We start from the raw sequence: 13,713 nt of genomic DNA, 5'->3' as shown, positions 1-13,713 counted from the left end.
GACATTAAATATAAATCAAATAAAATATACAAAATTCATGATAAAAACCACAAAATCCACAATTAATCTAGGGTCCTTTAAAAAAGTAAGGGTTGAGGATGTAACTTAATGGTAGAGTGCTTGCCAAACTACACGCAAAACACTGGGTTCAATCCTCAGCACTACACAAAATAAATAAATAAATGTTTAAAAAAAATAAAAACCACAAATATAAAAATAAGATAGTATGTGTGATACCAAATTTCAAATCCAAGAAAAATGAAGTAAATAGTAATTACACAAAATGGTGGTTTCCTAACATTTTTTAAGCCTTCTAGCTTACATATTTAAAGTCATCTTACCCAGCATGTCAATGTATAAAATAAATAACAGCAATGAACAAGTTCTTCAATTATTTTAAACACTAATTGTTTGGTTAAAAAAAAAAACCTTTATAACTCTTACATCCATTTAGCATTTTATAGAATGCTAATCAAAAAAAGTAATGTTTTCCTAATTACAGGTTACAAGCCAGTCATGAAATCAATTTAGTGGTTTCAACTACCATTTTAGAAGATAAAATATTAGAAAGCATTGAGCACAGTAAAAGTTAACATTATTTTGTGAAACTTTTGTTTCAATAATATTTTTCATATATTTGTATATTCATATACACACATCCAGCAATCTGCATTATATACTAGATCATGATATAAAAAATATTTCTTATTGTAACGGCTGCAATTCTAAAAAGCTTAAAATATATTAGAAGACCAGACTATACAATCTACTTCTTATATAGCATTAATATAATAGTATGAACAGAACAAAGTCACACCCTTCGTGCATAATAAATTGGTCATTTACAACACAGATGGCAGAAACATCAAAAAATGCAATTCATAAAGTATTAGGTTAGGAGGAACAATTTTACCATTGGTTTAAAATTATTAAAAATGTTATTGCTATATCAAAAAATACTTGAGCAAATTATCTACATGTGTGTGCTTTTTCTTTTATTCTGAAAGTAGCAGAAAAGCAAACAATAAGGAGTGTTATTGTTGCATATGTAACAAAATTTTCTAAAATGCATACAGGTGTGCATTTGTAAATGATGTTCAATGGTAAAATATGACTTCATGGTGAGAGATGTTTCTCAGAAAATAAAGTTCCTTTTCTACAGAAGTTTCATTTGCTTTTTTTCCTCAATTAAAATATCTTAAGTTAAAAAGATAAACCTTTAGTATAACTAAAATACCTTTAGTTTAAAAAAAAATCCATGGCTCAAAAAACATATTACTCAAATCACATCTCTAACATATAAATGATTCTATCTCATCAACAAGATAAATTCAGCGAAGAGAAAGGACATATCTTATACTCTTTGTTGTACCAATTGCATTTTGCATAGGAATAGATTTTAACAAACTGAACTGAAAAATTTATCTGTTTCAATTCTTTCTCCAAAATATAATGCAAAAGTTCGGCTGGTTTTAAAACTGCTCAGTCTATCTAGTAGGGGTATACATCATAACTGCCACCAGAACAACTGGGCAAAGAAAAGAGTTTTGCTTAATAAGTGAAAGTTGCTATTTATGTTGCTTAAAAACAAATGATGTGTCAAAAGAAGGAAAATTGAGGATATTAAGGGTGCTAGTTAAAACATTTCCGTATTTGCTATTACAATCTATTTAAAAGAGAGAGAAAAAAAAACCCTCCAACTTTCAAGAGAAACCTGCCTGAAAATTTTCACATGGAAACAAAATAAAATAGAGCAAAAGGTTGTAGAAACAAAGTTCAGCAAGTGTCAGTTTTTATCAGAATGCACCTATTACTCAAACCCCAGGACACTAAAAATCAATGAATGTACAGAACTCTATCACCACACATTTCTGGATTACACACCATGATGTCTCTCCTCTTCGGTGTACTGGTTCTGCTCCAAAGTGTCCCAGTAATATCCTTTGATGGGTTCTTTAGTAATATTAGACAGTATAGCAGTAAATGACAAAAAATAAAATATAAGGATATTTTTAAAACTAAATTCATTGAAATTATATCAAGGCTATTAACATATAAATAGAAACTAAAAGTAAAAATCTTTACCCACAAGAAATGGCAATTATTTCTCCCAGTGTAATTCAAGATCATGTCATTCTCTAATTTTGGATCTCTACCTTATTGCCCTCTAGTATTTCAATACACAAACCAATAACCAAGCATTTCTACCCCATCTTCAATACTGGAACTGAACTCAAGGATACTTGAACACTTAACTATATCTCCAGCCCTTTTAATTTTTAATTTGGAAACAAGGTCTAAGTTGTAGAAGCTGGCTTCAAACTTGTGATCCAGCTGCCTCAGCCCCCTGAGTTGCTGAGATTACAGGCATGTACCACTGAGCTGATCATAACCAAGCATTTTTAAGATTAATTTTAAGGCAGCCACTAATATTCCACACTGCTAATGATCTCATCATTACATATAACTAATAGATACAGATTGTCACAATAATAAATTGAGGTTTTGATTTATTCTCCCTCCCTTAACCCTACCATTCACAGTCTTAAACTAATTTTGCTTTTTTTAAAATACTAAATCTATAATATTAACACCAACATTTCCAGCTCAAATAGCTTCTGGCAAGTCACCTCGAAGATAACTGAACAAAAGGATAAAATCATAAATGCAGCTGCTTCACATCCAGATCCTATTAAGGTTCTCACACCAAATATGAGGTTCAAAAAAGTATTAGACCTCCTAATACATAGCTTGTAAGTAAATTTAAAAAAAAAAAGGGGGGGGCAAAGGACTAGAGTTGTGGCTCAGTGGCAGAGTGCTTGCCTCGCACATGTGTAACACTGGGTTCAATCCTCAGCACCACATAAAAATAAATAAATAAAGATATTGTGTTCATCTACAACTAAAACAAATATTTTAAAAAATTATATGGTGAAGTAGAAGAAAATTTTGGCCATCATTTATTACATTTATTTACACAGAGGACAAAAGTTGTCTAACATTCAGCTTAAGCAGATAGCTATTTTAAAAAGCAAATAACCAGAGATTGAAAGTGTAGCTCAGTGGTAGAATGAATGTATGTTTAACATGTCCAGTCCACACCCAGCACCCTGTCCCCCCAAAAAGCAAACAATCTTACGAAAACTTAGAACTCCCAATATTATCTAGTTAAAACAGGAAAAAACTCAATTGAATTTCTTTTAAACAATGTAATGAGTGAGCATTCTGACTTATTTCTGGGAATGTCCACATATCTCCAGTGTGTTTAATGTATACACTTAGAGATAACAGAGTACCATAGTCTCCTCTGGGGTGTAAAACTTCTATTACTCTTCAAGTTCACACATTGATTTTTTTTTTAAATATCGAGAACTTTATCCCATAGTAACAGATTTTCATTAATTATTATGGTGGGGGGAAAAACTGACCTGGAACAATGGCACACCTATAATCCCAGCAATTCTGTAAGTTGAGGCAGGCACAAGTTTGAGGCCAGCCTTAACAATTTAGCAAGAACCTCAGTAACTCATTAAGACCCTGTCTCAAAATTAAAAATAATAAGGGTTGTGGGTGTCACTCAATGGTAAAGCACTTCAGGGTTTAATCCTTAGTACCACAAAAACTGGTGAGTTAAAATTATCCTTACATTTGTTTACTAATACAATTTACACACACACACACAAAATCAACTTCATTAGTCTACAGACACTCTAGGTAAATACCACCCTAGAAGCTTAATGGTAGATTTCTTTTCTGTTTGTTTGTTATTTGTTTATTTAAGTCAAACTTGGTAGATTTTTGCCATTTAAGTTAAACTAACATAATCGAGTTTCCCTAATGTCATACAAATTTACAAAGAAAAAGCCTGATACCAAATATGTGAAAATTCACACTATAAACATAATAGAAAACAAAGTAAAAAGTCATACATTAAAAACAAGGAGTCAGGGCTTAGGTTGCGGCTCAGCGGTAGAGCACTCGTCTAGTATGCGTGAGGCACTGGGTTCGATCCTCAGCACCACACAAAAAGAAAATAAAGGTGTTGTGTCCATATACAACTAAAAATACCTCTATTTTAAAAAGGGGGGGATTATTTTCATAGCCCCTGACATTCAACTTTGAAGTGTTTGTTAACTCACTACATGATTCTTTTCAAAGTATTTTTTTTTAAGTATCTCCAGAGAAAAGCATTAAGAAAGCATTTTCTTTCTGAAAAACAATCCACGGTTTTTTTGGACTAGGGATTGAACCCAGCGGCACTCTACCACTGAGCCACATTCCCAGCCCTATTTTGTATTTTATTTAGAGACAGGACCTAATTGAGTTGCTTAGCACCTCACTAAATTGCTATGGCTGGCTTCAAACTTCAGATTCTCCTACCTTAGCCTCCCAAGCCGCTGGGATTACAGGCATGCACCACCACACCCGGCCTTGAAAAACCACTTTAAGCCACTGATTATCTTGGACTTTTTTGAAGATTTGTTAATATTCTTAAAATTCTAAAAAATTTGTAACTAACCAAAATATTCATGATTCAAAAATTAGCCTATGCACTTACTCTAAAAAAAAAGATTACATTCATAAACAAAAACAAAAACAACCAGCATAATAAACTATTTATGAATACAAAGATATCAATAACATGTCAGAACATACTTATTATTACACATTATAAAAAATAGGAAGAAAAATTAAGAGTTGGGGGAAAGTAATGAGAAAAATCATTTTACTAATGAAAAATCTATATGTAAAAAAATATAAAATGTATATATGGCATTGTCACTGTAAAAATTGAAAGCATTGCTTTACTATAAAGCATAATTCCCTAAGAGAGATGAGTGTTTAAGCACAATATGCAAGTATTTAAGGAGCAAATTCTCATTTCTTTTGATTTTTAATAACTTATGCTAAAACACCAGAACATTCTATAAACTATTAATCAAAATGTCAAAGCATAATTCCTATACATATAAAAAGCAAAGAATTTTTTAAATCAACAGCTCAAATTTTTCAAGTAATAAAATTGTAATTAGCCACCCAAGCCTCAAAGCTACTTCCCATTTAATAAACTGTCACTTTTTAAAATATGAAAGTAGGCCATTCGCAGTGGCACATGCCTGAAATCTCGCAGTTGGGGAGGCTGAGGCAGGAGGATTATGAGTTCAAAGCCAGCCTCAGCAAAAAGTGAGGGGCTAAGCAATTCTTTGAGACCCTGTCTCTAAATAAAATGTAAATTAGGGCTGGGATATGGCTCAGTGGTCGAGTGCCCCTGGATTCAACCCTCAATACAGAAAAAAAAAAAAAAGAAGAAAATATGAAAGCAGGAGAAATCTAAAAGTCAGACCCAATCAGATATTATTCTATAAAATCAATCTTATTATTTTGTGATAATTTTCTGAAATCAAAGGGCCTTCTATAGAAAAATAGATAGAATAGATATGTTAATAGATGAAAATATTCAAGATTTTAAAAATGATTTACTTATAGCAATAATTTGAGAGAAAGCATCTTTTTTTTTCCAGTGAAATAACTTTGATAATATTTCCACTTTAAAAAAAAAAGGAAAAAGAATATATGAACACTATCTGATTGTTTATATAATCACTGATTCTGAAGCAAGCTCACACATAAAAGCTTTGCTACTATGGTATGTAAACAACTTAAAATACCAACCCTGTGACTTCCAGGACTTCGGAAGGACAATGTATCCTCAACTCCCTGATAAAAATAAAAATAAACAGTACAAATCTGTGAGTGACTACATTAAATTAATGAAGAAAAGCATTAGGGGCAAGTTTATATGTTATTACAAACCAGATAAGAACGGTGATGACTGGACCGGTGCGAATACCTAGCCCTTTCGGAATCTTCCTGGGAAAGGAGAAAGTACATGGAAGGTTATTCACTAAACAGACAGGTGTTTTATCAGAAAAATGGAGCAAAAATCAGTAAATTAACAGTACAACATCTTAGCGCAGGCAGGTTTGGACAACTTCACTTTAAAAGCTGAGTTTGTGGCAATTGCATGCTTTGGTTAGAAAGCAGAAATAATGTTGGCAATTTTTATCATATGTATGTACAACTAACCACATATAAGATACTATCTACATCTGACCAAAAGAGCTCAATACACCAAGATAAATATACACAGTTATACTTAACAGATGTTGAGCTCAGCATTAAAAATAGATGTTTAGCCAGGTGTGATGGCACACACCTATTGTCCCAGTGACTAAGGAGGCTAAGATAGAAGTACCACAAGTTTGAAGCCAGCCTTGGGAACTTAGTAAGACTCTATCCCAAATATAAAAATGGGCTGGGGCTATAGCTCAGTGTAGAAGCTTCAAACTCTAGTACCAAAAAATAAAAACAAAAACAAAAACAAAGTAAAAGAAAAAAAAAACTACTTATGCTTAGAAAAAAATCACATATTTTATTAAATTATCTCAAGTCATACTTGATGTGGTTTATAAAGATTGACTATAGCTTAACATTAGTTGACTAAAGCATACATAATTCTAAATTTTCCCTATTCTGTTATTAGCAATGGAGCACTAAAGCCTGACACATGTGAAATCAAATGGCTAGCCCTAAGAATATTGTCACCTAAAACCAAAAGGAATTTCTGATATTTCATAATTTCAAAGTCAAAGTATTAAAGTAATTTACACTAAAAGTCTACACAAAATGTCTTAAGTAGATTCACTTCTGTCAATATTCACAATATCTTTTCCAAAAACAATCAATGCCACAACACCTCATGGCAATCCAGCATGATCATTTCATAAGTAGAACAAATACATGGGGGTATATATGACTGTTCATTTCAAAATAGAAACAGTAATTCAATCAAAACATAATAGTATATTATCTCTTTTTGGTCATGATCTTTGAGTATAATTCCAAAAATATCCTGGTTGACATCTGCTATGTACATTGCCAAATTGATCAAATTTGCTCTGACATGTATTCATAAGCACCATTATGATTCATTGTTTCAATTTCCAATCCAGTGTTCTGATCTTTAGATTCACATTTTCTGCTATACAACAGACACATACAGGAATCAAGCATATTTCTTCATTTTCTTTATCCAGTTATACCACAAAAGTTTTGGGAGTATATGCATTAGCCTGGCAGGGTATACAGCTTAAACAATAACCAATACCAGTCTGGTTAACTTGGTTAGTTTAACCAACCAGGAGGCAAATTTATTCTACATGCACCTCTCAGCGAAATTAATTCTACATGCACCTCTCAATGTTATTTTGGGTATTACAGTAATGTTTAAGGTTTAATGTTCAAGCTTCACTTTATGTTAGCCTTTCTTCTCACTGTACCAACCACATAGGAGTATTTGTTTAAAAAAAAATCTAAAAAGCATATTCCATCAAAGATGCAGCAAAGACAGTTGAATTCATATTTATTTTCAATTCTTATTATAATTCCAAATTAATTTAAATACCTTATGAAGTTCAGATATACCTCTATATTTAAACAGTTTGGGGGCTGGGGATGTGGTTCAGCAATAGAATACTTGCCTAGCAAGCAAGCACCAGGCCCCAGATCCAATCCCAGCACCATACACACACAAAAAAAATGAACAGCTTTTCATTTAGCTCCATTTGAAAGCCTTGCTTAAAGAGACATCAGAAGACTGAAAAGAAAACATAACTCCCATATAGGCCAGGCAATTTGAAGAGAGAATACAGTTTATTCCCATAATCATAAACTATACCTTAAATAAGCACTATCCAAGAGCCCTTTCTGAGAGAATGAAAGTGTTCTTTATTTGTGCTCTCATTACATGATAGCTAGTAGCCACATTTGTCTACTGAGCACTTGAAACTAAATTTTAAGTTGTATTTATTTTTGGTCAATTTAAATTGAAATTTAACACCTACACGTGACTAGTGGCTACCACACTGAACAGAAGAACTTCTCTAAACCTAACTAAAAAATAAATGTTCAGGTAAAATAGTAAGGCAAGCTCAAAGAAACTTTTATTATACCAAAAACATTCAAAACACATGTTCTACCCAGAGTCTACCAAGAATCTACCAAGAGTCTGCCAAGTATCACCTCTCTTATATTAGGCAAAGAAAGCACGCGGGAAAATTTTAATTACTCCTCATACTTTGAAAACTTTTGCATAGTAGCAAACAGAAGGAAACCCTTGTGTAAAAGACTCTAGTAACATCTCTATAATTATTTTTAAGAGTTCAAAGGGTTCTTAGAGACCACGTAGTCTGATCCCTTCATTTTACAGGAAGGAAAGTTATACCACAGAAAGATTAAGTAAGAGGGCTGGAGCTGTGGCTCAGCAGAAGCACACTTGCCTGGCGTGTGTGAGGCACTGGGTTTGATTCTCAGTACTGCATATAAATAAATAAAATAAAGATCTATCAACAACTAAAAAGAATTATATTTAAAAAATAAAAAGAAAGATTAAATAAGCATCTGCAAAGTCATAAACCTGGGACAGGCATACAGATCCTCAGGCTCACCAGACCATTGAATCTTAAAGATACCATCCTACACTAGCTAATTCTTCATTAATTCCAAGGAGCCAGGTGGTGGTAAGGTATTCTGGTTTTTACTCAAAACTCCTCCTTTTCTGGAAGAACAAAAAGCTTCATCTCCCAAGTATTTCTAGAGTAGGATTTAACTACCAATGGCTTTTCTTGAATTAACAGCACCACTGGCCAAATATAAATTACAGTAAACCGTGTTTTTAGGAACGAATTACAAGGCAGAGTATCCCTTTCTTGCATAGTCAAGGAAAGCAACACACATTGTCATTACTTCAGGAATCCTCCTTATGATTAAAGAAACCTGAGTTGATAGAATGATGTTGTAAAAGATGGATGTATATTGTTCCAAACGATCTGGTAAATAATGTTTTAATAAATTTAAATTCAACTTATAAAAATAAAACATACTATGTTTTGGAAAAGTTCACTTGAAGTGAGTATGAAATGGTTTCATTAAAAGAAAACCATAAACCAGGCCATGGTGGCACACAACTATAATCCCAGTGGCTTGGGAGGCTCAGGAAGGAGGATCACAAGTTCAAAGCCAGCCTCAGCAAAAGCAAGGTGCTAAGCAACTCAGTGAGACCCTGTCTCTAAATAAAATACAAAATAGAGCTGGGGATGTGGCACAGCGGTTGAGTGCCCCTGAGTTCAATCCCTTGTTCCCTCCCCCCCCCAAAAAAAAGAAAGAAAACCACGGCCCCCATGAATTTGACTATCTTCTCTATCAACAAATTAAATTTTCTAAGTTCAGGCTAGTCACTCCTTCAGTTTCAAATTGGAAAACATTAGTAACTGCATCTACTCCTTCCAGACTTACACCAACATGTTACTGATTAAAGACAACAGATTTAAAATCAGAATGATTAGGTTCATTGAAAGTTGGCTAAACTAAGATTATCTGGAAGCCCAGGAAAATGTAGGCTCCACCTGGTTGTGTCACTTTGCAAACTATTGGCAGCTGTGGCACTCTCTACCTTGAAAATTCCAACTCTGCCAAGAACTATACAGCAAGTTATCTACTTTAACAATCCTTTATCTTCTCATCTATAAAATGGAAATAGTGTTACCTGTATTAAAATGTGAAATGGAACCTAGATAAAAAGCACTAATACAGCACACTGATTGATGCACAGGGGTTTCTCAAGTTAGCTTCATTGCTGAGTCCCTGAGCCCCATGTCCTTTTGTTCCCTAATTCATGTTCCAACAAATCAGTCTCACACAAAAAAGTATTAAAGTTAGGGGAGATTTTCATGGTCCTTGAATATACAAATCAAATATTAGATTTCTAATATATGCTTTTCTATTTTTGTTTAATTTTTTTTTTTTTGGTTTGCTCTATAACATTAAAAGCTTTGGCCATTTAACTTTAGAATGATAATACACAATTTAAACAACAAATAAAGCTAATTTTCCTGGGAAAATTTGCAATTAAGTGATTTGTTTTATTTACATGAATCATTTTTAATGCATCAACAATAATACTAACCCACAGAAGGCATATTAAATAAATAAATTAATTAGGCTAGCTTTAGTTACAATCAGGAACAAACTCCACTCCAAAATAACAAACACATCCATAAGGAATCATGCAATTTAAAGTTACCAAGCATCTTTTTTCTTTCTTTTATAAAACAATATCTCAATGAGAATTATGATAAAGGTTTAAGTTCAAGGGTCATTGCATTATAAATATTTTAATTCTGGTTATACCTTAAAATGCTGCTATAGGAGAAATTTGCTTATGGAAGCTGCTTGTTTATCAGCAATCAGACAATGGTTTTTAACCCTGCAGGAGTCACAGACTTTCTCTTATGATAAAAATACCTGTGAACACTTCCCATAAAAATACATATACTTCTGGTCTTGGGGTATTCAGTGGAAAGAGTACTTGCCTAGTACACACTCAAAGCCCCGAGTTCAATCCCCAGCACTGTGAAAAAAAAAAACAAAAAACTATACGTACTTTCAATGTCTACATATACTACCAAAAGTCTGCATGAGATTTTAAGGTTTTATATTCTACCTCCCAAGTTCAGTCACATACCAAGTTCAGAACCCTTACAAAAAGAGACAGAGAACTAAAAAACTTTGAAAAACATTCAAATATAGGAGTGATTCACAATAACTTTTACTGATATACGAATTGCTTTTAGAGCTAACAAACCTGGAAGCTGTGGTAAAGGACTTGGAAAGGAGCTGAGAGAGCCGAGCTAAAAAGAATCGTTTTCAGGGAACATGGAAGAATGACTTATGTCATCTCTTCACGGAGACCCAAGGGACTCAGTTTTCTTAAAGAGGATGGGGGAAAGGAAGGATATGAAGAAGAAAAGGACAAACCCATAAGAAGAAAACAAGCATTCATTTTCTCAATCTTTCTTTTTCAGAGGCACTCATGAAACGAAAGTGAAGTTGCTGATCACAACAGAAAATGGTTGGATTCCAAGTACACATTTGGTCCACTTCAGCCAGAACAGATATTTCATGACCTTTAGGTTCACACAGGCCAAACACTTCTACTTTGCAAACTATTAGTCAATGTTTTACTTCAAAACTGCATTATGTCAGCAACTTATCACAACATGCAGGACAGGCAATTCTAGCCTACCAGCCACTTGTGAATCTGTCCCCATTTCTTGTCAAAGGAATGATGAGAGTGCTACAAATGCAAAAGTTTCATAACTGAACAGTTTCCAAAACACTGTACTCTCCAAAAAAATTCTTATTCATACATATTTGCCCTAAAGAACATGATAGGTGACTAAAAATTACACATTCACCTATACAAAACTACGAAGCTAAATATGTTCAATAATAGAAAGATGCATGGTTTTCTGAAGTTTAGAAGATCATAAATTGAACTTATATGTAATAACTGTTTCCTGTTTATATTTTAGTAAAATCCTGTGAATATAAAAGATAATACATTGTAACATTTCCATTTTCAGTCAAAATTTCTATTTGATATTTGAAACTTTATGAGGTTAAAAAAATTAGCAACATCAACTGTTTTTGTTTTTGAACTATGATAAAACATAGAATACATAAATTTCTTTTTAACTCACTAGCAGAAAATCCACCACTAACATAAAACAAAAGTGCGTTTCCCCCTTATACTAATACAATATCAAAAATATTTTTATGGGGATTTTTAGGGCCAAGTCAATGTCAGAAGGAAAGCATAAAAAGTATTTCATTTTAGTCAGTTCAATTTCCATAAGCCTTTTTCTGCTTTTCTGATGATAATAGCTTATCAAAAATTTGTAAGCTAGGAAAAAAAAGTATGTAAAATCAATCATAACTCCAATACAGTCAAACTAAAGTGTTGACAGTCATCAATATTCTTTCTAGAAAGTTGACCCTATAGATGGGTACTAATTTTTGTAACACAAAATTGGGTCCTATCAGTTTTACAGTTTCACTTGTTTTTCTTTTTCTTTTCATTTTTTTACATGAATATTTTTAATGATTATTAAATGTCTCAAAATTATAAGACTGATCTGTCACTGTTTTACTATACAGATATCACAATTAATCCAAATACTAGGACATTTAGGGGTATACTAAATAGTTTTGTCATCTCCACACCTACTTTAGTGAACATAAGTAAAGCACTTATTCTAACAATGCATACACAAAAAACAAAATCATTTATTATTTAAAACAAATATTACATTTCATTGATTAACACAGAATGGCTTATTAAAACACATATAGCAAGTTAGACTATTCCCAGTGTTTCAAAAGGAATCAGAATTAAACGGGCCAAGTATTGATTTGGGGGGGGGGGGTAAGCATGAAATTATGGTTCTATTTCTCCAAATTACCTCTTTTTGTTGTCGTTCCAGTTCTCTCATGCGTATATCTCTTGCTTCTGCCCGGGCAGCGCGTTTTGCTGCTAGCCTTGCCTCTGCCTGAAAAGTAACATAAAACTCAGCTTTACAAAACAAAAACAAAAACAACTTGTATACCACATTTGAGGATACGAAACAAAAGGAATATGACTTTCTAAAGGAGGGTTGGAAAATGTCAGCAAGTTTGACTGGCCTCTTCAGTCAACTTCTATACATCTGTTTCTCTCTCTAGTTCCAAAGTCTCTCCTCACAGCTAGATTATTATCTTTAATGGCCTACCTTGCTTACACATTTAACATATTTCAAACAGTTCACTACATATGTCTCCAAAATGATCTTTTTCTAGCATTTCTTTCCCCATCAATTCAATCACACAAAACTAGAAATTTCAAAAACAGTTACTATTTCATTTTGAATATTGACAATATTCGGTCTCTAAATGATACCAATTCTCCATCATTGAATATCTCTCAAACCATACTTTTTTCAGGAACTCTACATACATTCTATATAGTCTCTTTCTGTCTCTTTTTCCACCTTGCCTTTTCTTAAATTGGGATATACTTTGCATGTTATCAAATTCGCCATTTCAACAAGCATACCAGCACCTCTTTGTAATTCCAGCTGTTCAAGAGGGTAAGCAGGAGGACAACAAGTTCAAAAGCAGGATCCTATCTCAGAAGAAAATAAAAAGGGTTGGGAGACTAGGATGTAGCTTAGTGGTAGAGCACTTGCCTAGCATGTGCAAGACCCTGGGTTCAGACCCCAGTACAACCAAAAATTTTAAAAAGTCACTATTTAAAAGTATACATTCAGTGGTTTTAAATATAATATTGTATAAGGATATACAATAATCACTACTGTGATAGGATATTGTCATCACCCCAAAAAGAAACCCTTTATTTATTAGTAGCCACTCCCTATCACACCTTACCTCCAGTTCCTGGCAACCACCAATACTTTCCAATTTATCTACCTTCTAAATTTGCCTATGCATATCTCATGTAAATGGAAGCATACAATAGGAACACATCTCTTGCTTGGACTTACTCCAACTGCCTCCAAAACCATCTTCTTACCTCCAGAATCTGCCCTCTACTGCATACTAACATACTTCTGTTTATGTCACTCAGCTATGTAAAATACCTCCCTTGCTCCCCACTATTAATAAAAAAACTATTAAAGCAAAAACTCCAAGAAACAATGCAAAAAGAAGATAAAAGAGGCAAATACAGAAATAAGACTACTCATAGTAAGGTCCCCACGTTATTTCCCAGAACTTGTTACATATGGACCATGTGCATCCCCTCTTTCTCTGCCTGGA

At 33.2% G+C, this 13,713-nt stretch overlaps 1 protein-coding gene across 14 annotated transcripts in view; it reads right to left on the bottom strand.

Moving 5' to 3' along the window:
• Lrrfip2 (LRR binding FLII interacting protein 2) overlaps positions 1-13,713 on the bottom strand; it is an 89,403-nt gene that overhangs the window by 49,791 nt on the left and 25,899 nt on the right. For 6 of the 14 annotated variants that reach the window (XM_021732115.3, XM_021732125.3, XM_021732122.3 and 3 more), the window contains exon 4: positions 12,363-12,449. In XM_021732115.3, coding sequence (XP_021587790.1) covers positions 12,363-12,449 — 87 coding nt within the window. Of the gene's footprint in view, positions 1-1,884; positions 1,954-5,673; positions 5,719-5,814; positions 5,872-12,362; positions 12,450-13,713 lie in introns of all 14 variants that reach the window. The other 8 variants (XM_078038152.1, XM_078038153.1, XM_078038154.1 and 5 more) reach the window with 3 other exon arrangements.

This window comes from Ictidomys tridecemlineatus, chromosome 2 (assembly GCF_052094955.1).
Source record: "Ictidomys tridecemlineatus isolate mIctTri1 chromosome 2, mIctTri1.hap1, whole genome shotgun sequence".
Taxonomy (NCBI): Eukaryota; Metazoa; Chordata; class Mammalia; order Rodentia; family Sciuridae; genus Ictidomys; species Ictidomys tridecemlineatus.
This window is presented reverse-complemented; position numbering and strand designations above follow the sequence as displayed.